Source organism: Erpetoichthys calabaricus, chromosome 2, assembly GCF_900747795.2.
Source record: "Erpetoichthys calabaricus chromosome 2, fErpCal1.3, whole genome shotgun sequence".
Lineage (NCBI taxonomy): Eukaryota > Metazoa > Chordata > Cladistia > Polypteriformes > Polypteridae > Erpetoichthys > Erpetoichthys calabaricus.
The window spans coordinates 332,059,736-332,083,405 of NC_041395.2; the positions used below are offsets into that span (position 1 = coordinate 332,059,736).

At 38.7% G+C, this 23,670-nt stretch overlaps 1 protein-coding gene across 3 annotated transcripts in view; it reads left to right on the forward strand.

Annotated features, from left to right (window-relative positions):
• The window catches only part of LOC114647335 (MOB kinase activator 2-like), a 254,024-nt gene that overhangs the window by 146,053 nt on the left and 84,301 nt on the right, over positions 1-23,670 (forward strand). The window contains exon 1 of one of the 3 annotated variants that reach the window (XM_028796026.2): positions 6,013-6,154. The exons of the other annotated variants lie outside the window; for them this stretch is intronic. Within the exon in view, the coding sequence (XP_028651859.1) occupies positions 6,057-6,154 (98 nt within the window). The 5' untranslated portion in view covers positions 6,013-6,056. Of the gene's footprint in view, positions 1-6,012; positions 6,155-23,670 lie in introns of those variants that run through there. 3 annotated transcript variants of the gene reach the window in all.

Sequence of the window (23,670 nt, forward strand, 5' to 3'; positions counted from 1 at the left end):
ACATCTTTCCCAGCTCGGTCCCTCTCTAGAGCCCACCGGTCCTTTTCTCCCTCCTTAGTGTCCAACCTCTCATACAACTCATCATACACCTTTTCTTTAGCCTTCGCCACCTCTCTCTTCACCTTGCGCCTTATCTATCTCCTTGTACTCTTGTCTACTTTCTGCATCTCTCTGACTATCCCACTTCTTCTTTGCCATCCTCTTCCTCTGTATACTCTCCTGTACTTCCCCATTCCACTACCAGGTTTCCTTTTCCTCCTTCCCCTGTCCAGAAGTCTCACCAAGCACCCTTCTTGCTGTCACCCTTACTACATCTACTGTAGTTTCCCAACTGTCTGGTAATTCTTCACAACCACCCAATGCCTGTCTCACCTTCTCCCTAAACTCAACCTTGCAGTCTTTCTTTTTCAAATTCCACCATTTGATCCTTGGCTCTGCCCTCACTCTCTTCCTCTTCTTGATCTCCAACGTCATCCTACAGACCACCATCCTGTGCTGCTTAACTACAGTTTCCCATGCTATCACTTTGCAGTCTTCAATCTCCTTCAGATTGACACTTCTGCATAGGATGTAATCTACCTGTATACATCTTCCTCCACTCTTGTACGTCACACTATGTTCCTCTCTCTTCTTAAAATACGTATTCACCACAGCCATGTCTATCCTTTTGGCAAAATCCACTATCCTCTGACCTTCTTCATTTCTCTCCTTGACACCATACCCACCCATCACCTCCTTGTCTCCACTGTTCCCATCACCAACATGTCCATTGAAATCCGCTCCAATCACCACTTTCTGTCCCTTGGGTATACTGTTCATCACTTCATCCAACTCACTCCAAAAATCTTCTTTCTCATCTATTGCACACCCAACTTGTGGGGCATATGCACTAACAACATTCATCATCACACCTCCAATTTCCAGCTTCATAATCATTACTCTGTCTGACGCTGTTTTCACCTCCAAAACACTCTTGACATACTGTTCCTTCAGAATAACCTCTACTCCATTTCTCCTCCTATTCACACCGTGATAGAACAATTCGAATCCACCTCTGATCCACCTGGCCTTACTCCCCTTCCATTTAGTCTCTTGCACACACAATATATCAAGCTTCCTTCTCTCCATCATATCGGCTAACTCTCTCCCCTTACCAGTCATACTGCCAACATTCAAAGTTCCTGCCCTCAGTTCCACTCTCTTTACCTTCCTCCTCTCACCCTGCCTCCGGACACATCTCCCCACTCTTCTCCTCCTCCTTCTTCTTCTTCGGCTAATGGTAGCCCAATTTCCACCAACACCCTGTTGACTAACAGTACTGGTGGCAGTCGTTATTAACCTGGGTCTTGACCGATCCGGTATGGAAATTTGTATTGTTGTCCGCATATTTGATTTGGCAAAATTTTACACCGGATGCCCTTTCTGACTTAACCCTCCCCATTTATCCGGGTTTATATGGCCACATAATATGGTTATTCACAGAGAAATCTACCTCTTTTAGACAGTTTTGTCAGAGATCATAAACCCGATTTCTCTAACCAGAACTAGAGTTTGCATGGCATTTTGGAAATCAGGTTTCTGTGAATAACCAGGTTATTGTATTGTCTTAAGTGGACCTGTAGTGCTGTACAATGTAAAATAAAGGGTGTTTGCTTTTTCTGTCAGGTTGACTTAGTGGTGACCTGTATAGTTTAATATTATTGATCCAGTCTCAGTCACTAATTTCCTGTAAGACTCTGAGTCATTCCAGCATTAAAAATATGTGCTATGCAGGGTGGCATGGTTGTACAGTGGTTCATGCTTCTGTCTCATGAGAGTTTGAATCCCCTGCCCAGCCATTGTCTGTGTGGAGTTTGCCTTTTCCCCTCTGTGCCTGCATAGGTTGTCCACTCATGTTCCCAACAACATGAAGGTTAGGATAACTGGTACCTGTAAACCTTCCGTAGTGGTTTTACATGTCTGTACCTTGTTAAGGGTTGTTTCCTGACTTGAGTGAAGTGCTGTGGAAGCTCTCTGACCCTGAAATGGACCACTCAGGGCTGAGAATGCATGTGTGTTTGTACTGTGTACCTGTGATTTTTATGTTGTTTGGGCTAAAGGAGTTGGGTAAAATACATTTAGATGAAATGCATCCGATGGTACATTTGTTCATAAAACAATTAATTATGAGTTAAAGCAGGAACATTTTTAAAATATTGATTAACAAAGGTGGGGTTTTGTACAGATGGCAGAGGAAAGTGAATAATCTGTAAGCAAACCTCATGAGGGCTAAGTAGATCTCCTGTTGTTTGACTGATTGTAGGTTTATTTTATTGCAAATATTCCTTTACCACAGATGATTGGCAGATCAGGACTTGGGTGTGTGTGTGTTCGTCTTTATAATCAAGTAACGTAAGTAGTATGTTCAGAGTCACATTAAAGCTTTGTCACAGTGAGTGACTTTTCCAGTGATTTTTCTGCCATAGCTTTCATTTACACAATCTTAGAGAGTTGGATCAGTCAGCAACAACCCGTAAAGTCATTTGCGTAATCCTATGTGACCAGCGACTCGCTCCAATAAAATCAAACAGGTTTGAATTTGTCTTTAGTTGCAGTGGCAGGCTCTGTGTGCATAACAGCTGACAACTAATGAATGCTCACCTGGAAGTACAATGCATAGCATGCAGCAACAAGGAATGAAGAATGCAGGTGTTTTGGACCTCACAAATAGAAGAGAAGGTCATATGTCTGATGTTGTGTGTTTTATGTACCATGACCAAATGGGGGGGAAAGAAGAAAAAAAAAAAGGCAAACTTATGGCGGAACTCGCTGTAGATGTTTACCCTTCTTACAGTGAGCTATTGGCTGTCAGAATAAAGGACAAAAACAAGGTCAGCACTCATTCAGCAAATGTGACATGGGCAGCAATTTTCAGCCATTTAAATCGACATGGTCCAGCGAGGAGATCAGCTACTGTGGTCAGCAAATCTGACTCCACAATTAGAAGTGGTGTAATTTGATAACATCTTTTGTTGCTCTGCATGTAAATAGTTACACAAATTTATATTTCTCAGTAAACACACTGTGAGTGTTAACATAAATATTAAACAGATTCTTTGATTTGGTGCCTAAATGAAAACATTACTGCATGGCATTAGATTTGTCCTGGGTGCCATCATAATTTTGTGACAGCTCTCAATCATTTTAGCAGCTAAACTGGGAACAGGATACATCTCTGAAATGTGAACTTTAGAGCCAGGTAACATATAGTAGTCCCTAGGAAGTTCTCTTAATGCCGCTACCCTATACATAACTTGGTAGATATAATTAAACAACACAATATACAATACCTTACAGCATCAAAACAAGATATACAATAGTAGTAAAAAATGTATTATACAAAATAGTGCTGCCATATATAATATAATATATATATATGTCTTTCTTAAACTGACCAGGTTTTTGAGATTAATGTTTTTATACATTGTCTACTGTATATAGACAGTAAGATGTTAGGCTTTTCTGTCAGTGCTGTCTCATTTCTTGGAGCTGCGTTTTCATCATGTTTCATGATTTGATTCATCTATCTTGTTTTATGTCCTTGTCTCTCGTAAATGACAGTTTTAAGAGTGACTTTCCAAAGCAGCTGCTTTGGAGCATAAGAGTTTATAAACAGCTGAGAGGTTTGCTCTGTGATATCGCTGTGTTTTTGGTAGGCTTTGCAATTTTTTTTCATTTGTATGGTTATGTTTTTGTAGGTGTGAAATGTTTTATTTTCAGGAGAATTCTCTGTAAGAATGCTGTGTTTGAAACAAGTTGTAAATCCAACTTTTACAGTTTATTAGTTACTATTCATTTTATGAATTTGTCTATTGATTACTGTAAATCCTGCTGTGGCTGTTTCAGCCTTTACTTTTATGTGTTTAGAGAATGCTTTTTGCCAAATTGAATTAAGTTACATGTGCATATTACAGTGGTTTCCATATTTGCACTGCTGATGTTCTACCAGGTTAAGTGGCTCAGTCAGGACTGAAACCGTGGCTTTTTGCTTAACAGTCCAATGCTTTTTTTCAGACTTTTTACTTTTTTTTTTTTTTTTTGTGTGTGTGTGGTTAATTTCCTGCTACTTTTTAAATGATGCACGGATTGGTAATTTTACTAAAATAATTTCTTCTCAGATGTTCTACTACATTATTGTCTATAGTTATGGTAGAGAATGGTGACATATTGTGTTTTTTTCGGACATGTAAGTAGGAGTTTCACTGTACTGTACTAATATTAATAGTAAAACACTGTGGGTAACTCTGCTACCCCATGGATCCTACACCTTGGACTAAAGTACCAGCAGTTGTCAGTGCAGAATTTAAACATTCTCCTCCTGTGTGCATCATTTTTCCACCCACATCCCCAAAGATGGCGTGAAATGTTTCCAAATTGGTCTTGTGCATATTTGAGAGTTGGGGTTTGTTATCAGTGTGCTCTGCGATGGACAGCCACCCTGTTCAGTGATGTTTCCTGCCTTATAGTAAGTGCTGTTGGTATAGGCGCCAGCCTTCGAAATTCAGTATTTAAAATTTCCCATTTGAATTCATCTTCTCCCTGCTGATTAATGGTAAAATGAGATAGATAGCAGCATAAACAAGAGCAGCAGAGTAACTTTTAAAAGAATTTAAGGCTGAAATCCTAACATTATTCCCATCAAATATGCTTGACCTGCTGCCATTGTACTGAGCTGAAGAATGCATTCCCAACAGCGTGTCATTCCAGCAATTCATTTTTAAATCAATTTAATTGTTATTTTGACATTTTGCAGATGTATCCTGTTTTTTCACATTCTTTTATATTATGTTTTATAATTACTTTTCTCTATCTTCTGCAGCCCTAGTGGACCATGTAGAAGGATAAACTTTTATTTCTGTATAACGTTTACTATATAATGACAAACCTGCTAAAAGTTAAAATTCTGCTTTTATTTATATTAACAGATGCTGCATTGTAGCCTGATACACAGATTTTGTCAGACGAGGGGAATGCTTGGAAGAATGGGTGGGCAATTTTAAAATAGGTTGGACTGTTGGAATAACTTTGTATACAGTGTTACACAGTGAATGGCACCTGACATTAACAACATAATACAATCCCATCAATTTTGCTATTTGTAGGGTCTTTAGTAGTTTTTAGACAGATCCTATACCTGCAGCTGTGAGCACATCCATTCAAATACTTGCATACTGTACATCATTTTATGACAATTAGACATGCTGTTGTCCATAATGACTGTGTCTTGGGGAAAATGAAGTAGCTGGTTGTTTTACTATACCTGTTTGTCTCTCAGAAATATTGGTGTTTCAGTATGTGGTTATTACTGTATTTGACTCAACAGTCATCAGTAAAGTTTGGGACTAATGAAGAAGTCTGCATGATGTTAGAATGTCAGGGATGTTTTGGACTGCCAGACAGCAGGCACAAGTGTTTTCAAGAGCTTATGGTACATTTTATACTAGACTGTATTTCATTTTACCTGTCTTCTGTTTGATATTGTACATTCGGGGTGTCCTATATGTTTTTAAATGTTTTGGGTTTCTTTTTCTATTTCTTTGTCGACTACTTATATTGTTCAGCACTCACTTACAAGCTGTATAGGTAAGAGGACTATATAATAATTTTAAGATAAGACTATCTCCATTGTATGCACTTTTCATTTAAGATAAATCTATTCAGTGACTTGCTTTTCAAACTTGAAGTTCACAGAATTGCACTTGCCTTCTTATAACATATTTGCTAAAAATATATTTTTCAAAAAAGTAAAAGTGTAGAAACTATATACTGGCGATATGCAAACATGCCTTTCAAAAATTAAATTGCTGAGCAGTTTGCAATGAGATATGTCTGAATGAAACCATGGAAGTGTAGTCTAATCACCTGCTGCTCACTCGTGCCGACACCCCTTATCAACAGCTGCAAATGTCTGTTAACTCAGCAAAAAAGTTAAGGGAGCGAAATTTTTGTAGCTGTAGACACAAGAGCTTTTTGTAGATGCTGCAGAAAGCACAACATTCTCCATTGCATCCTGGAAAATGGAAAAGCCTGATGCCCCATCTGAAGATTTGCACAAGACTTCTCCACCCAAGTCGGCCGACTTGCATCGCAGTTTGCTGATGACACTCTTTCACAGGTATTTAATTGCCTGTACAAACTGATAGCAGTTCTCTGGCTCTCAATAGCCTGACTCTGTGTAATGCTGGAAGTGTTGTGGTTTTTGCACTATTTGTTTTTAAATTGGGCTTAATATAGCCATGTCTTCCAGAATTCTGCCCAGCTGATGACAGAGGGGATTTGTGTGTCATACTTTACAATAATCATCAAGCTGTTGAATCAAATATTTATTGAATTTCTGTACTTTCTTAATTTAGGTAGGATTGCTGGTAATTACTGTCTGAGCTTTTCCAGGTGCTTGATCACAATCTCCAAAAAAAAAAACAAAAAAGAGAGTACATATCAATGTACCTGTCTGCTCCATGGTAGACTCTGGGGTCATTTGATTTGGAATGTCATTTCCCCTGCTGTAAGGCTGGTGTTATGTCAGTACATGCCTGACAAAACTGATCTCCCAAGGCAGGGCTTTCCACTCTGCTGCTGTTTGAAACAAAGTTCTTTACTGTTGGACTACATTGTTTTGTATTTAGAAATTTTAAAACTGCACTGAAGATATTGTTGAATCCTGATTTTTAATAAGTATAGTGATTCTGCAATGTGGTTTACACAGTGATTCACAAGTCGGTCTTGACTATAGTGTTTTTTCCAACAGGCCTCAGTAAATGGGGCTTCATGAGGAACAAGATAAGCTGCTGAACTCACCTAAGCTTTAAAAGGGATATGGCAGATGTGAAAGCATCTTCCCTGCATTTTTCTGTCCTTGAAGCAAAACACCTTTTCATGTCCAACTGTGTTAGTGATGGCAATTTTGTTTTTGAATTTTAAGCTGATAAATGACACAGTGTTACTTTCATTCATTTTACCACCTTGATGTAAAACCTCAAACTATTTCATTGCCCAATGTAATTGTTTTAATCTCACCTGGTGAAGACCTGCCCTCCTCACAGTTTCAAAGAAATGCACCTGAATGGGCTTTTTAGAATATTGAAATTGGTTTCTTTTTTGGCAACCAGTCATTCTGACCCTTATTTCTTGTGACATGAAAACCACATCCTGGTTTTTAGGGCCATATAGGATTAAGAGCCTTATTAAAACAAGAATAGGCACTTTCAGTAGCGCCTAAATTAACTGCAGCAGGAACTGTCTTTTTTTTTTTGGTCTGGATACAGATGTGTCTGTTTTTGTATTTCACAAAAACATTCCTGTCTCAGAATAGCCTATGTATGACTATGTACATGAACTCACACATGATACTTGTCCACCCCGTCCCTCTGCCACAATTGTCTTCACTACATTTGCTTTGATCATGTCATGAATAATCTGTTTTGTGAAAAGTTTTACAAAGCATTTCAGAATATTGCTTTCTGTGAAAGATCCTTCTGAAAATTAAAAGGGATTAGTCTCATTTTCTTCAGTGTATGTTTCTCGATGAGTGACGGATATCTTTTTATATGTGTTTGTCCTTCCTCCACTCTATTGCTTAGCGGCTTCTGTTGATTTATCATTCTCTTTCTTGGGTGTCTTGTGTTTGTGCTGTTCCACAGCTCCAGGCTGAAGTCTTACATATTACACAGGGTGACTCAGTTTTAAAGGAACATGCAGACAAAGTGAATAATGTAATATTCAAAAAGGTGCTATCTACTGGGCAGTGAGCTGCCATGAGCTGACTCTTGTTCTTATTTATTTATTTTTTTAAATATGTGATTTAGTAATTTACTGTTAATGCACTACAGATGTAAATATGTGGAAGCCCTCTGAGCACACTCTTGGTGAATAATGCTATATAAAGGTAGCACTGAAGGGTTGATTGCAGCTCCTGAGGTCACAAATTAATATGTTTGAAAAACTGCAACCTCGGCTACCTTATTCTGCCTTCAAACTTTCAAAATGCTAAAGTGCTTTGCTGAAGCTGGTGCTATGAAGATGTGCTATGGAAAAAAATGTTTGAGTTATATATATCTTTTGTTCATTTGATGAATATTTTTTTCTCTCATGGGTAAACCAAACTGAAGATTGTGTGTGTGTTTTTTTGTATTGCATATAGATGTTTCTTTTAATTTAAAACATTGTTTTTCAGACAAGAGAAGAACATTAGGTCCATCAGGCACTCTTGGTGACCTAACTTGCCAAACTTTCCCATTCAGCTTCATGACTTGGTAATTTGTTCCACTTTCCTACGACGACTCCTTTAAGAAGTGCTTCCTGGCTTTTGTCTTAAATTTACTTCCCTTTAGTTTCCATTGGTGTCCACTACTGAATGATTTCCTGTTTAACTGAAATACGTTTGCTGGATCAACTTTATTGATGCTTTTGAAAGTTTAGACATCCCGAATGGTGTTCCCATTGAGCCCTCTCTGCTTGAGAGCAGGACATGCCCTTTAATCCCTGGGTGCACTTGGTTGCTGTCCTCTGCACCATTTCTGTTGCTGCTATGACTTTTATGTAGCGTGGTGGCCAAAACAGCAACACAGTATAGTAGATGTGTTCTCTTTAAGGCTTTATAGCACTTCTCAGACTGTATGACATTCCTTCATTTACATTCAACACTTCGTATAGTGTATCCTAAGATTTTGTTTACCTTTTTAATTGCTTCTGTACAATTCCTAGATGATGCCAACATAAACATCTAATTCGTTTTCAGACACTTCTTCCTGCAAGACAGTGTCTCCGATATTGTAATTATAATTACAATTCCTTACGCCTACATGTAGCACTTTGCAGTAGTATACATTTGCAAGGTGTTTAGAAGTGTTTGATAGGTTAAACGTTGTGGGGAATGGAAAGTAGTAGTGTAGAGCTGTTTATCTTGGGGCTCTTTATTTGGTGGGATTTATTTTCTTTAAATTTTTGTACAGTGTTTTTAGTTTGTTTAATTAGAGCCTCACCAAAGTTATGTGACCTGCCTGTGTCATTCTGTGCGCCTTTCAAGGTGAGCCTCTTATGTCTGGGTCTTTGTGGGCTATGATGTCACCTCCAGGTGTTCATAATAATTACATTTTGATGTTGAGTGTCGGCTCTGACAGGAGGAAGCAAAGAAGAAATGCCCGCCAGTCTTTTTAGAACTTGTTTTTGCTATTGCCCCCTTTGTCTATAGTTTTTCCTTGTGTAAAAGTCCTTATTTTGAAGTGTATGCTGAAAACATTTCAGTGGAAAGTCCCCAAATCAGTTTCCCTTTAAAGTTTGTGTGTGTGTGTTTTATGTCTACCAGGAGAGGTCTGCAATGAGCAGCTTTGACTTGGTGATCAACATCTGCAGCAAGATGACAGCAGATTTAAACGTTCCTAGTTTAGTGTCACACCAGGGAGGTGCAATAGTTAGTATGGTAATTCGTTCTATGCTGTGGTTTCTGTTCTTTAATCCTTGCACATTTTGAAAATTGAAGGGCTTTGCTGAAGATATGTGAACTTTTTCTTTGTTTTTTTATTTTTTTATTTTGTCTTTAATAAATTACCACAAGAAAGGGGACTTTCCCAGCATTCCGTAAAACCACTTGGCTTTCTTTGCTTTGTGTTGTTAAACACCTGTGTGGTTTTCACATATCAGACAGGCTAAATCCTTAGATTTGGCCAGGCTTGAAAACCGCTGCCTTTGGCTGTTTAATTTGATATACTGCTATCTCATTTTTATTTAATACCAGCTGTGTTGATTTAGTTAAGTGTCATTTTTCTATCCATAGAAACTTACAAATCACATTCCTGCTGCTGTTAACCTGTTGGCAACTGCAGTATACAGTAGATATAAAGAGTGATTAGGAAGTTAGTCATTCAGCTTATGGCAGTGATAGAATTGAATTCTAGTGCTTTACTGTACAGTTCAAAACCTTAGCCACAATGTCATGCTTCTGGTTGAAATTTTCTTTATTTTACTTACTGCACCTTGATATCCTGTCCTTGAATATAATAAACAGGATAGGAGTACAGGATGTATTTATCATACAAGTCATTTCCAAACCTGCTTAATTGGGGGCATAGGGCAGCCAGATCCTATACTGTCAGTATCATGTGTAATGCAGGAAGAGAAAGCTAGTCTGTTGCAGACTTTTTCATGTTTTCATGCCGGTTTAAACTTGTCAGTTAACCTAACCTCCATGCCTTTGCGATGGAAAGCTGGATCACTTGGAGAAACACTCACACATACATGAGAAAAACAGAATTTTGGTTGCAGGATGTGAATCAAGGATGCTGTATCAGTAAGGCACCAGTGCTAACAGATGTGCCAACAAGCTTTCCAATAGTTGGTTAAACTAAAGCAAAAGTATACCCGTAATACAAGCACATCAATACCAGCAATTACAATTGAGAACATCTGATGCTCAACAGATCACTTCTTTCAGTGGTACATATACACATAAAATTGTGTTTTCATAGGTTTTTGGTTTGCATAAATTGTCAGTCCTTTTTTGTTGATCATTACCAGGCAATATTGCATCTCAAATTAAAACAGATATTGAAGTTTTTAAATCGACAATTGACACTGTCACTAAGACATCACTGCCCCCAACGTGGGCCAAGCTTTCTCCCTTGTTGCTAAAATATCTATACAATTCCTTTTCCATCCTCCAGGCACTTTAAAAGTGCACATTTTGGCTTCTACTGTATATTTTACGATTGGGGTACCGGCAAGTGTACCCAGAGTCAGATTGCCAATTAGAGGAGGGGGAATTAAATTGCATGCCTAAAAGGTTCAAGCCTAGTTATATAGCTGCTTTACCCAAGCTTCACAAGCTCCTGTAAAAACAAAAAAGAATGTTTTCTCTTTAAATATCAGGAGACCCTGAAAATGTGATTACAGAGCAACAGGAGCTGTCTTTGTTTTGAACCACAGAACCTGAGGCTATTAGAAGAAAGAGCACAGAAGCTGCACTGTCCCTTCTTCTGTATGCTTGCATCACTATGCCGTCAAATGAGCCATAATCACATTTTTCTTTATTAAAAACAACTTTGGTCTCTTACGTGCCATTCACCTATGGGGCCTACTTGAATGTGAGGCAGCTGCAATGTCCATGGAACTTCAGCACACAAAAATCCTCTTTCATTTCTCAACCTGCCTGTAAAAGCATTGCTGCCACCTTAAGGACAGCAACGCCCCAATGAACAAGTACCCCAGTGTTAGTCAAGATTGGCAGTGTTTATATAAGGAAAAGGGTGGAATAGTGTTTTCCCTGGACCTTTATGCCTTGCCGTACTCCGCCTAAAATACAAGACCACATCTTATTTTCAGATGGTCTCAACAGTTGATGGCAGTAAGTGAGCAATAGCTTGACAAAATGAAAATACACTCTGCTTTGTTTCTTTAGAATTGGATTTTCTGTGTTTTACTCTAACCTTCAGAGACGTGTTTTGGCAAGTTGCACTGCAAGTTCTTAATTGACTTTTTAAAATGTCTTCGGCATTTCCCAATAAAAACGGACCAACAAGTTGAGGCTTTTGGAGTTCATCCATCATTTTATGCCACCTGAGTAGAATATGGTTATTTGTTGTTAAAATTTTACTACTACTTTTTCTAGATGCCACATTTTTATGCTGTTATCTGTATAGACAAAACTGTATGACTTCTTAGCTCCCTTGATTTCAGATTTGGGCTTCTGTCTTTCAGAACAGGCAACATTCAATTCACTATTAAAACTCTTATAAGTTCCTTTGCTAGTCTTGCACAGGTATGTGCAAGAATTAAACAGTTTGTATCTTACTCCTTTAAAACTGTATCTGTTGTGCATTATCTAGGGGTCTTTTTTACATGTATTGTCAAGTGGCAAAATTTTGGGCTTTTTTAGTGTATACATTAAAATAAGTGCAGTGCCCTTTGATTTTTGTATTATCTATTGAATCCTGCTTAATTGATTGTGATGACAAATCCACCTTAATAAAAGGATATGCATCTGTGTGTCCATCTGGTTGCTATGTCTCTGTCATTTCAACAGACGGTGCATCACAAACATTAGCACTGCTTTTATGCATCCCATACCAAATGGCATATAATAGACATACTGTATGTGTTACATTCATCATTCCAACGGATGGCGCATCTCAAACATTTCTAGTAATGCATTTTATTTATGGTGCACTACAAATGTTAATGCTGAGGTCAACATTGATTACTTTTAACACCTCTTACATGGATACATCATTTTAGCACCTCTTACACGGGTAGCACAGCAAGTGTAAAATTCATACATACATTTACATTTACATCATTTAGCAGACGCTCTTATCCAGAGCAACTTACAACAGTGCTTACATAAAAAAAAACTTCTCAAACCAGCTTAATCCCATTTGGAGTAATCTAGGACAGCACCTATTCTGGTAGTACTGGTTTTAGATAGATAGATAGATAGATACTTAAGGAAGATACCAGCTCCTGTGTTTAGGGATGTTTTAAGGGAAATCCATACAGCCATAGAGAGAATGTGAAAACTCATACAAGTTTTGAATCCAGGTAATCTGCAGTGCCACTGGGCTGCACCTAGTCCTAATTTACCCATCTTCCTTTTCCTTATTTATGGTTTTGGGCTACAGGCAGGGTCGTTGTCCTGAAACTGTACTGCTTTGAATTCTGTAAACATCTAGTAAAAAGCCTTTGGTTTTTGAACAAAACTTTAAATAACACAAAGAAAGGAGAGGTCTGGTTGGCACCATCTCTTTTTCCATGTTGGATTCCAGCTTAGCACCACCTCTCTCTGCCCATTTTTCCCAGATTCAAGTCAAAGTTATTAGAGAAGAGCATCAGAAACTTTTTAGGGGAATAAATATCTGTATTTTTACTTGTTTTTCTCTTTTTTTCTCTTCATTTTTCTTATGATTGGTTGTAATTAAAACAAAGATAGGTAATGATGAATACACACAGGTGTACATGAAAACACGATGGATGGAGAACTGCTGATTCCTTTGTCATTTGTATTGTATTGCCTATTAAGGAGCAATTAAAAACGGTGAATTCAACTGTTTTAAGACTAAAATGAGCAATTAAGGATGGGAAGTCCTAACCAGCTAGACAACTAAAGAGAAACATTAAAATGTTGCTTGAGCAATATGTGCTTTAACAGCAATATTTCTGATTAGGAAATTGGGTTGGAACAAAAACCTGCAGCCCTCCAGACTGACGTTGCTTACCCCTGCTCTAGAGTGAGGCAGCTACAGTAGGAGTGATCTAGAATAAGCTTGTAAACTGTAGTGAAGCATGCGCCTGTTTGCTTGTGGAGCGTGTGAACTGCTTGGATCAGTTAGACAGTTCTCCGTAATTTTTCTTAAGAGATTACACACTTTGTGGTGTCTCAGCAGCTGCTGAAGAGGAGAGACGCCAAAAGCAGTCTACTATCCTTACTTGCTCACGTAGAATGCAGATGCTTGGTGCTTCTTACTTTAGGTGTTTTGCTAATTTGCTCTTTGTTACCTTGATCACTTGCATATGCTCCCAAGTGGTGCTACTGCTCGGCTTCCCTGTGGTTTAGTTGGTAGAGCATGCTACTGTTGCATACTCCCCACACTGCTTAGAAACAGCATCTGGCTTATTGACTTACATATGCATGACAGAAACTGAATATGAAGATACAATGCTGTAAATGTTGTAGCCGTGCTGATTAGAAACTGCAAACCCATTGTATTTGGACAATATAACAGTGGGTTAATTCATACTCTTTTTGGAGTTCTCATTGGTCGTTTCCAACTGTATTCCAACGAATTTAACAAGGTTTTATGAAGATTCATAGACTTTTCTTTTATAGAGGACGGTGACCTTCATTGCACTGGCTGTCTAAGTAATTTAATTTTGATTTTGCATCATCGTAGTCGGACATTGAGGCATAGTGGGTGGGGTGATAGACCTTTTATGACTACTGGTTCATTCCCTGTCTCTGATCCACTATGTCACCCTGAACAAATGAATGCAAAGAATTATACACTTTCATACTGTAACATATGTTGGGCAAAGTGGTCTGTTTTTATATATAATATGCAAGCTTTAGGTGGTGTCTATAGTATGCCTGTCTGAATTAATCAAGTCATTCACAATTATTGAGTTCATTTATGTGCTGGCACTTCCGTTTTTTGGGTCATTCACGTTTTGCCCTAACTTTCTGTTCTTCTTTTTGCATTAGGCAATTTTTAACTAGTCAGCTTTTCCATTTTATTGCTTTTATCAAACTCTAAATGCCAGTTTAATTATGTCATTTCAGAAATTAGGACATTTTGTTTTGTAGATCCTTGTCACAATGAATTTAGATCAAGTCTTGGCTAGAATTCTGTATACAAGCCTCATCTTGATAGTCTTTGGTCATCTATCTGTTCACAGCTCTTTGCTACATATTGACATTTTTTTTAACACTGCTCTTAATGACCCCTCTTGGTTTTTCTTCCTTCTCATCTACTCTCAACTACTTCTTAATCCAAACTTTGTCCTTTATGGTATTTACTAATTGGGTCTTACTAGAAGAGGCATATTGGCACAGTGCCTAGCACTGCTCTCTCACTGATAAGGTACCCCTAAGTTTGAATGCTACACTTAGTCATCGTCCTTTTAAAGTTTTCATGTTCTCCCTTTGTCTGCATGGGGTTCCTCTCACATACACAATGATAAAGATGTAAGTGATTTGGTCCAGTATGTGTTTGTGACTGGTTTCCTAATTGTTCTGGATGTTGCCAGGATAGGCCACTGCTCTCCTCCATCCTGAACCGATTTAGATTTAATGTAAATTTTAAGTAAGTTTCACTAGGCTGGCAATAGGAAAGCCTTCTACCGTAAAGTCTCTTGCGCTGTCTTCACAGCGTTCTAGCTGCATAACTAATCCATTGGCTTCATGTGCCTTTGAGGATCCTGTCAGTATGGTATGTTTTAAGTCATGAGGTGAGCTGCTGTTTTTATTTTAGACTAGGTGTATGAGCATAGCTAAAAATAGCCGTTTGGTAAGCATCTGTTTCTTTTTACTTGTTCTTGCATCATTGTTTGCAGGTTTTATTCCAGTAAATCTGTCACCTTAGTCTTTTATTTTTAAAGTTAGTTTCCCAGTTATCCAGGCCTGACTAAAAGCAGTAGGCTTAATGATTTACACACAAAGTATGGTAAATACATTTTTTCATACATTTTGTTTTTTCTGCTTGTTTTATTTTACTTCACTGACTCAGACGCTTAATTTTGAAGGTGTAGTGGGGAATTGATAGAAGCCTGATGATGTAGCATGTGGTTAGATTCCCCTCTGGGGTGCCTTCCATATGGAGTTAACTTGTTCTTTCCGTTTTCTCACATCTCCTCTGATAGCTCCAGTTTCTTCCCACATGCCTAAGACAGCCCATGCCGTCAGCTCAATTAGATGCTAGAAGTTAATCTGATGGGAGTATAGCTGGCTGTGTTTGAGTCAGCTTTGTGATGGAGTGATGTCATGTCCTGTTGCTGCTGGATAATGTCTGGCTGACTGGGAATCTAACCTCTGCATTAATCTTACTAAACTTTCTCTGATTAACTTCTTTCTTTCCTTCATTCCTTCCTTCTACTTTTGTATATGTAAACTGCTTTCTGTTCTCTATAGTATAATACACATGTCACGTTAAGCAGTTCTATTACTTGAGGGTCAAATAGTTTAGCCTACTCAGTCGTTGTATATACAGTACTTAAGGCACAGAGGAAAAATCAATTTTTTAAAAAAAATTTTTTTATTTGTTTATCTAGTTCAGAATCATGGGTTGTTTCCTACTCTAGCAGCTTTGGACACAAAATGGGAACAGTGCCAGTCCATCATGGGGCATTTTCCCACACAGACCCACGCTCACTTATGTAGGAACAATTTAAATTTGCCAGTTACCCAGCCTTACAAATCTTTGGGATTTATATAGAAATACTCAAAGAAAAACTTGTGGACAGTCGCCTGTAAAATGCATAAACCATCCATAAAGTGTGCACAAAAGCATGGGACTCAAAGCCAGCACTCGGGAGCTAGGAGTCATCAACACTGACTAATGCAGCATTGTGCTGACAGATGAAAACAGCTTTGTTTTAATATTTTGACTCGGAGATTGATGCATACATCCATGTACTTTGGAAACTACTGGTCTCAGTAGCATTAGATGTTTTCCTGAGTTTAAAAGGAAAATTAACTAGTAATTAATTTTATTCAATTCAGTTTATCTTCTGTGCAACACTCTTTATTGAGTACAGACACAGTGTGCTATTGTCGGTTCACAGTTAAAATGCAATTACAAACAACAAATGATTAATAATTTCATAACACGGTACAACACCCTACACTACAAACTGGTTAGCATAAATTGAACCAAACAGTATGTGTCCATTAACATTAAATTCTGGCCAGTTGACACTGGAGGTGAGGAAAAAAAAACTCTGCACCATCTATGGAAAAAATTGTTGAAGTGCAGAGTTTGTCAATGCAATATGTAGTTTTAGAGATGACACTGAAAGATGTTCTTATTTCTCCGCTAATGTTTAAAGGTATTTTGCATTGCAGTTCAGAATTCCCATTTGTTAGATTAGCAACTGTTTTCAACAGTACACAAGAATTATTTCTTTAGTCATCTACTAATTTAGAATTGTAGACAGAGCAAGCCATAAAGAAAGTTGGTTTTTTTTTTTGTACTTTAGCTGTGTTGCTCTCCACCTGTGCCAGATAGTTTTGCTGCCATATTTTGCAGCAAAATAAATAAATCTCCTTTAGTTATGATGAAGCCCATCTCTGTTGAAAAATCTTCCCAAAAAGCATGCCAATTATTAACAAATAGTATTGTTTTCTTTGCACTTCAAGCCTCTAGCCAGAAGTGACAGGAGCACAATCTGTCATAGACCTCATCCCTCTATGTAATCTTGATAAGGGACCAGACACATTTAAGTTCTGACTTTTTCTTTAATCTTTAATGCAATGCGTTATTGTTAGTATGAAATGTAGTAATAAGTTGGATACTTTTGACCAGAAAGTCCAATTTAGCCTCAATAGCTGGTACTTTTGTCCTGGGAGGCAGTTTTATACACAATTTACATAACATTTCTATTATTATTAAAGTTATTAAGCAGTTCGCATACGTTTGCAATCTGAGATTTTTCTTCTTTTTTTGCATATAACAAAGACATATGCTTTACATTTGCCAATCCAACAGATTACACATCACAAACATTAACACTGCTATCTTTTTTTCGTGTCTGCCGTTCCTATAGGAGGGTGACAATGAGTTAAATTCCAATGGAGGTTTTCCAAATGTTGACAAGCAATAAGCAAAAGGAATCAATGAAAACCACAGACAACAAAAACAGCAAAAAAAAAAAAAAAAAACAGTACATTGAAAGTTCAAAGAAAGAGATTTTTTTTTACAATGTTTCTGTTTGGGGATCGTTGTATAAACGTGCAAAACTGAGCTGCGACCACAGATCTAACTGCTCTGTGGATGATTCATTCAAGCATTTCAAGGTCACTTCGTTGTAATGAAAGCATCTGTTGAATATACTTCGTAGTAACGTGATTTCTATAGACTCGTCATATGGGGAAACTGCTGGGACCATAAAAATACTTTGTTGTAATACTCTCTCACCTCGGTCTCTCTCCCCTCTCTGTGCCGCTGCAAAGCTCCGCCCGCCAAGCGTTCTGAAAAGTCTGAGTGAGTCGCCGTTGCCGGCAGTTCTCTCGCAGCCCGGCTGTCAGATGGCTGCGGACCGGTAGTGGGCCGCGGACCGGTGGTTGGGGACCCCTGCTCTAAAGTGCATGTTTTTCCCACCAATAAGTAGTTTACTATGCATTTTTGGCAGTTGAAGCTATTTGTACTGTTGGGAGGAAAAATCTAAGCTGTACATACTGCGGGATGCACAAAATATCTGTGTACCCTCTACAGGCAGAGAACAACTCGAACTTAAATTTAGTTTGGTGTTCATTATCTGTTTGTGCTCTCAATAGTTTAAAAATTACACTATTGCTGAATAGACCAGGTGGTTGACTACAAGATACTTGCATTTACACTTTCTCAGATGGCTGGTGAGACAACAAATGGAACCCTTTTTTTTTTTTTTTTTTTTTAAATGTATTGTTTTTTCTTTTTTCTTTTTTCTTTTAAGTGCATTCATTGAGAATTGCAATAGTTATCATCATGAATGTTGTATTTCATTAGTAAGTAAAACCTTAATAGACTCACTTTAATTTTTGACTAAGAGGTTTTCACTTGCAAGCAGTTGTGTTTAACTATCGGATTACAAATTCACCTTCCATTGTTTTACTTTTATTTTAAACTGGGACTGCCACTTGCTTAGCAATGGACATGGGATAAGGCAGACACAAACAAAATGATGAAGTAGATCTCTTTGCTATGATTAGTGAAGTTGCTCAGTAACACCAAAATGAGGCAGTTAGTAGGATTTGAAAGCTGAACATCTGAATCTGTATTTGAATATACTCTAGTGGTTAGACAGGTATGATATTGCTGCACCTGGACTTAAACTAGACATGAAAGTACATTCAAAATGTAAATCACAAAGCAGTTCTTTACACAAATGGGTGTTGCAGAGATCTAAAACAAATGGCTTACTCGTGGCTGAGGTGAACAATCTGAATGTTCTGGTACTGTGTTCTACTAATTTCTTGTCATGGAGCTGTAACCCCATCTGTGGTGTAATGAAAGGCAGGTGTACATGTACATTTGGAGAAAACACATTAATCACATACAGAAAATGGAGAGGTATTTGCAATAAATGCACCATTAAATATGCTTTACTAGCCAACCCGCTGCGTAGCATACGCCGCATAATTATGTATTGATGGGTGAACACTTCCTGAACGACACAGTTGTCCAAATGGGGTGGGTTTGTGGATACCACTGTTAGTGAATGAAAAGATAGACCTCTGGAGAGAGCAACATATAATTGTCCATGACTGAAAGCGGGATTGTCTGTGACGAAGAAGGCCACACTGGTGAAAATTACTTCGTCGGTAGGGCTAAGTGTCAGCACTTGTAGATTAAGGTGTAGCGAGTCTTCGTTGTTGACGCTTAATATAGCTTGCGTACTGAGATGTTCCGGAGTCACAGTTGAGAAACACTTTTTTAATGTCTTTTAAGCACAGGGGAAAAAATGAACATGTGAAACATCCGTAATGTAATAAGCCACCAAGAAAAGTAACATTGCAACAATGCTATCTACGACCCGATCTCTGTAAACAGAAGTGAAAACAAAATCGAGCCTGGTGTAATCTTTAACTGCCTTGTGGCACTGTAGTAGTGCTGCTGCTTTGCAGTAAGGAGACTGTGGAAGATTGTGGTTTCGCTTCCCGGTTCCTCCCTGTGTGGATAGCGCTTTGAATACTGAGAACACCGCTATATCAATGTAACGAAATATTAACAGAAAATTGTCTTTGTGTAATAGTAAAAGACAAATTATCCGCGACAAACTGTTTTACACGCTGCATACCAACCCGCGGTGCATAATCACGCTGCTTTTTAAATGTTTTTTAAGCAGAGGGAAAAAAATGAACATTTTCAAAATCCGTAACGCTGCTTTCAGTAAGTACAATGCACACGTGTTTAAATTGTTGGCCACTTTTTGCCAGCCGTGTTTTCTGGTTTGGGCTGCTTTTGCAGTGTTACCACTTGTGCATATTAAATCTTGAAATCCTTCGAGTAACTAATTAACTAACTAACACCAACCCACCCACACACACAGCTTGTGTGAAACAAATGCGCCCGTACTTTCATAATTTTGTTGCAGCCTATAGTGGAGTCAGGCACAGAGAAGGTCAGCTGCTGAGAGAGCATCTCGACTGTTGCAGGGCCTGCATTGGTGAAGCAGGTGAGACGCTAATGAAACAGAGGCACAGGGCTTATTGTTTTTTAAAGACTGCTTCCTTCATTTTGTTTTAACCTCAGTTTTAAAGGATTGTTTTAAGGATCCCATGGGATACCACTCGCAAACTGTTTTAGACGCTGCATTTAGCAATTCACATCCGCGACAAACATGCCTCTTCTTACATGGTCCTGCTTTGGTGGGCGGGGAAACGTTTTCCGTGTTCCTGCAGGGCCATCTAAGAAGACGCATGTTTGTCGCGGATGCGGGCCGGGGAATAAAGAGTGTTGGTGGGCGGGGAAACGTTTTCCGTGTTCCTGCAGGACCATCTAAGAAGATGCATGTTTGTCACGGATGCGAATTGCTGTATGTAGCGTGTAAAACAGTTTGCGATGTTGCACGCGGTTGTGCGTCGTAACTGAAAAGTCAACGTGGCTCAGAGCTGCATGCGGACTGTAGCACAGATAAACAGAAATGACGGCGTGTTTTCCGAGGCGTCGCGTCCGAGTTGTTGGCCGTGGTTCTGCGAGTTTTCGTTGTATCCAATGGTCTTAGAGTTGGTGGGCGTGGCTCCTTCCTGCGTGCTTTCATGGGTGTCGGGCGGCTTAGAGAATTATATATATATAGATTTTACCAAAGATTCAGTGTGTTGAATCTTTGCTGATAACTCCCTGGTGTCTGAAGGGCATTTAACAACCTTTAATCCTAATGTATTTAGGCTAAATAAGTAAATATTTCTCTTTGGCCTCTTTCCCCACAGACAGGTGAAACCTGCCTTTTTTAAGTGACTCATAGAACTGAAGTATGAGTTATGTTTACTTGCTTTTTTTTTTTTTTTACTATCTTGTCCAGTTCCCTTTCAAGTCACTACACCTGGTTTAAAGAAGATAGTTCATAGTGTGTGCCTGCAGGCCCTTCCAAACTTCCTGCTGCTGGCAACAGGGCAAGACTGATGCAGAACTCCAAATTAATCATCATTTAAAGATGGTGTGATGTGGTGCTATGCTAATTGGATGAACTTAGAACTCCAGTGAGAGGTTCAGATTTCAGTATGGAGTGAAAGTTTCCGTTTTAAAATATTTTTAAGAAGAGCTGAATAATTGTGAGGAGAAATCTTCAGAAATGTGTATATTTAACAAAAAAAAGATTGGTTACTACTGTATGTGTAACAGGATCCCCGAAAATTGGCAGTTGCATAACTCAATGGTAGGGCGGCACGGTGGCGCAGTGGTAGCGCTGCTGCCTCGCAGTTAGGAGACCCGGGTTCGCTTCCCGGGTCCGCCCTGCGTGGAGTTTGCATGTTCTCCCCGTGTCTGCGTGGGTTTCCTCCGGGCGCTCCGGTTTCCTCCCACAGTCCAAAGACATGCAGGTTAGGTGGATTGGTGATTCTAAATTGGCCCTAGTGTGTGCTTGGTGTGTGGGTGTGCTTGTGTGTGTCCTGCGGTGGGTTGGCACCCTGCCCGGGATTGGTTCCCTGCCTTGTGCCCTGTGTTGGCTGGGATTGGCTCCAGCAGACCCCCGTGACCCTGTGTTCGGATTCAGCGGGTTGGAAAATGGATGGATGGATAACTCAATGGTATAAACATCATACATGAAACCATCTGTAACACAAGGGTCCAGTAAAGGATTGCAGGGGACCTACTGGTTAAGATGGAGAGCAGGTTGTCAGGAAACAAATAATTGCAGGGCATTCCTTGGACAGTAATAATAAGTGACAGTGGACAGTAATAATAAGTGACCGTCCACGACATGAAGGATGTTGTGCTGGAAAATGGATATTCAACAGTTTGTTTGGCAGGGAAGTATTTAAAAAAAAATGGTTTTTACTACTAATTGTTAAGTATTTACTCTAGTGGTCAAACTGTCTGAAAGTTAAAAACATTTTTTATCACATACTTGTTCACGCAGCACTGCGTGTGTTTTTATTATGTTTCTGCAGTCCAGTCTTTCACACTTTTGCCCAGTGCATTTAGAAGGTTATCTCGGTAGGCGCTGCATGTACCAGTTGCTGGCCTCCTCCACAGCTGGTCTTGTATATTGGTCTTGTATATCCTTGACTTCAAAGGTTTAAGCCAAAAGGTGGCTCCAGCAAGCACTGGATTGACTTTAGCCTTTGCTAATTGACATTCATTAATTATGGCCTGACCTTGGGTTTTATAGTGAACAGTCTGAAGTGTTCTTGACCATTCTCTGTTGCAGAAATGGGAGTAGCATTGCATTTCTGATTACTAGGCACAACATAAGAACTTTTTTGTTGAGAATAGGACCAGCTAGGACAGGATTACTTTGTGTGCCCCACTGTAAACTCTGATTTTGAGTACCTGTGACAAGGGAGGCAGTGTGTGTGTCTGTGTAATGTTTTTTTTTTTTCCTCTCAATAAAGAATGAAGGATTGATCGCTTACTGACCCATTCCACCATCGGGAAGCTTTGATATAAAGTTCTAGTTTGTCTAGACTGCAGTCTATTGCACTATACTATGCTGTTCTGTCTTTTGTAAACTGTATATTTCTAATCACTTACACTGAATGTATCATAGCTTGCTTTTGTAAGCTGCATTTAATAAAGTCATCTGATAAATCAAAGAAATAAAAATGTTAGCTTTCCCATACCAAATAAAAAAATTATCCTAGCAGATCTATAAGAGCAAATACCTGATGAAGGTTTGCCCGATCATGTTTTGCTTTGTTGTTTTCTAATTTGCTTTTTTCCTTAGTCACATGTCTTGTTGATTTTAGTACTTTTAATCAGTGTATCTCTTTGGTAATTTTGAGCATATGTGCCAGTACATTTTGGGGTTCTGTAATCTCTAGATGGAGCTGCTGTCTCATTTAAGTGTTTGGTCCTCTATGCTAAAATATAAATACTGCATAAATATTTTAAAATTGCAGAATGTAACAATGAAGTAATGTCTTTGTGTGGTCTCCTAATATGCCATCCAGTCTTTCCAATGCAGGCAAATTTACCAGCTTTGTCTTGTTGATGTGTTTAACACTTTTTGTTTATGTCCATGTGAATAGACCAGATCTCTTCCTCACTGGGAGAATGTGGCTACAGAATATGATTTCTGAAGTTTGTGATTTGTTTCCACCTCCACCCACCCTTCCTTATTTATGATTCCTATGCTACATTATACTTTTGGAACTGAATAGCATGGCATCAGAAAGCTGATGTTGCATATGTATCCTGATGCAGTTTCTTGTTAGTAGTTTGGTTTAATTTTCATTACATGTTATTGTAGGTGCTTTAAAAAAAAAAAAAAAAAAAAAAACCTGGGCTAACTGGTTTTGGACTGTTTCCTGTAGCCACAGCGCCGTTTAAAAAAAAAAAAAAAGTTGTGATGTTTATTTTCTGCAAATTAAAGGGGTGGAGTGGCATGTGTATTCATGTATTATTTTGTGTTCCTAGAGGGTTCCATTTTTCCCTCCCCTTCCACCACTTACTCCTTCTCTCAACCACACAGTGAAGCAAACAAGTGAAATGTTTGTATCTACTGCTTATGGTCTTGTAGATAAGAAAAGCCAGACTATGAGCTTCCAAAACAAGAAGTGAGCGGATTCAGCTGCCTGTTGTTAGAGCCAGCCGCCTTTTTCGTTTGTTTGTGTGCCAGAATTTACCTTGTCTCCTGCGGGAAGTAAATTAGCGTCTGTTCCAGCCTGTCTGTTGCAGAATTTTGGAATCCACCAAAACAAGTAAAATTCTTCACATCTGTGAGGCCCAGAATTCAATAATAAGGAATACAAATAAACATGTATATCAAGGCTATGCTTCCTGTTGGCAG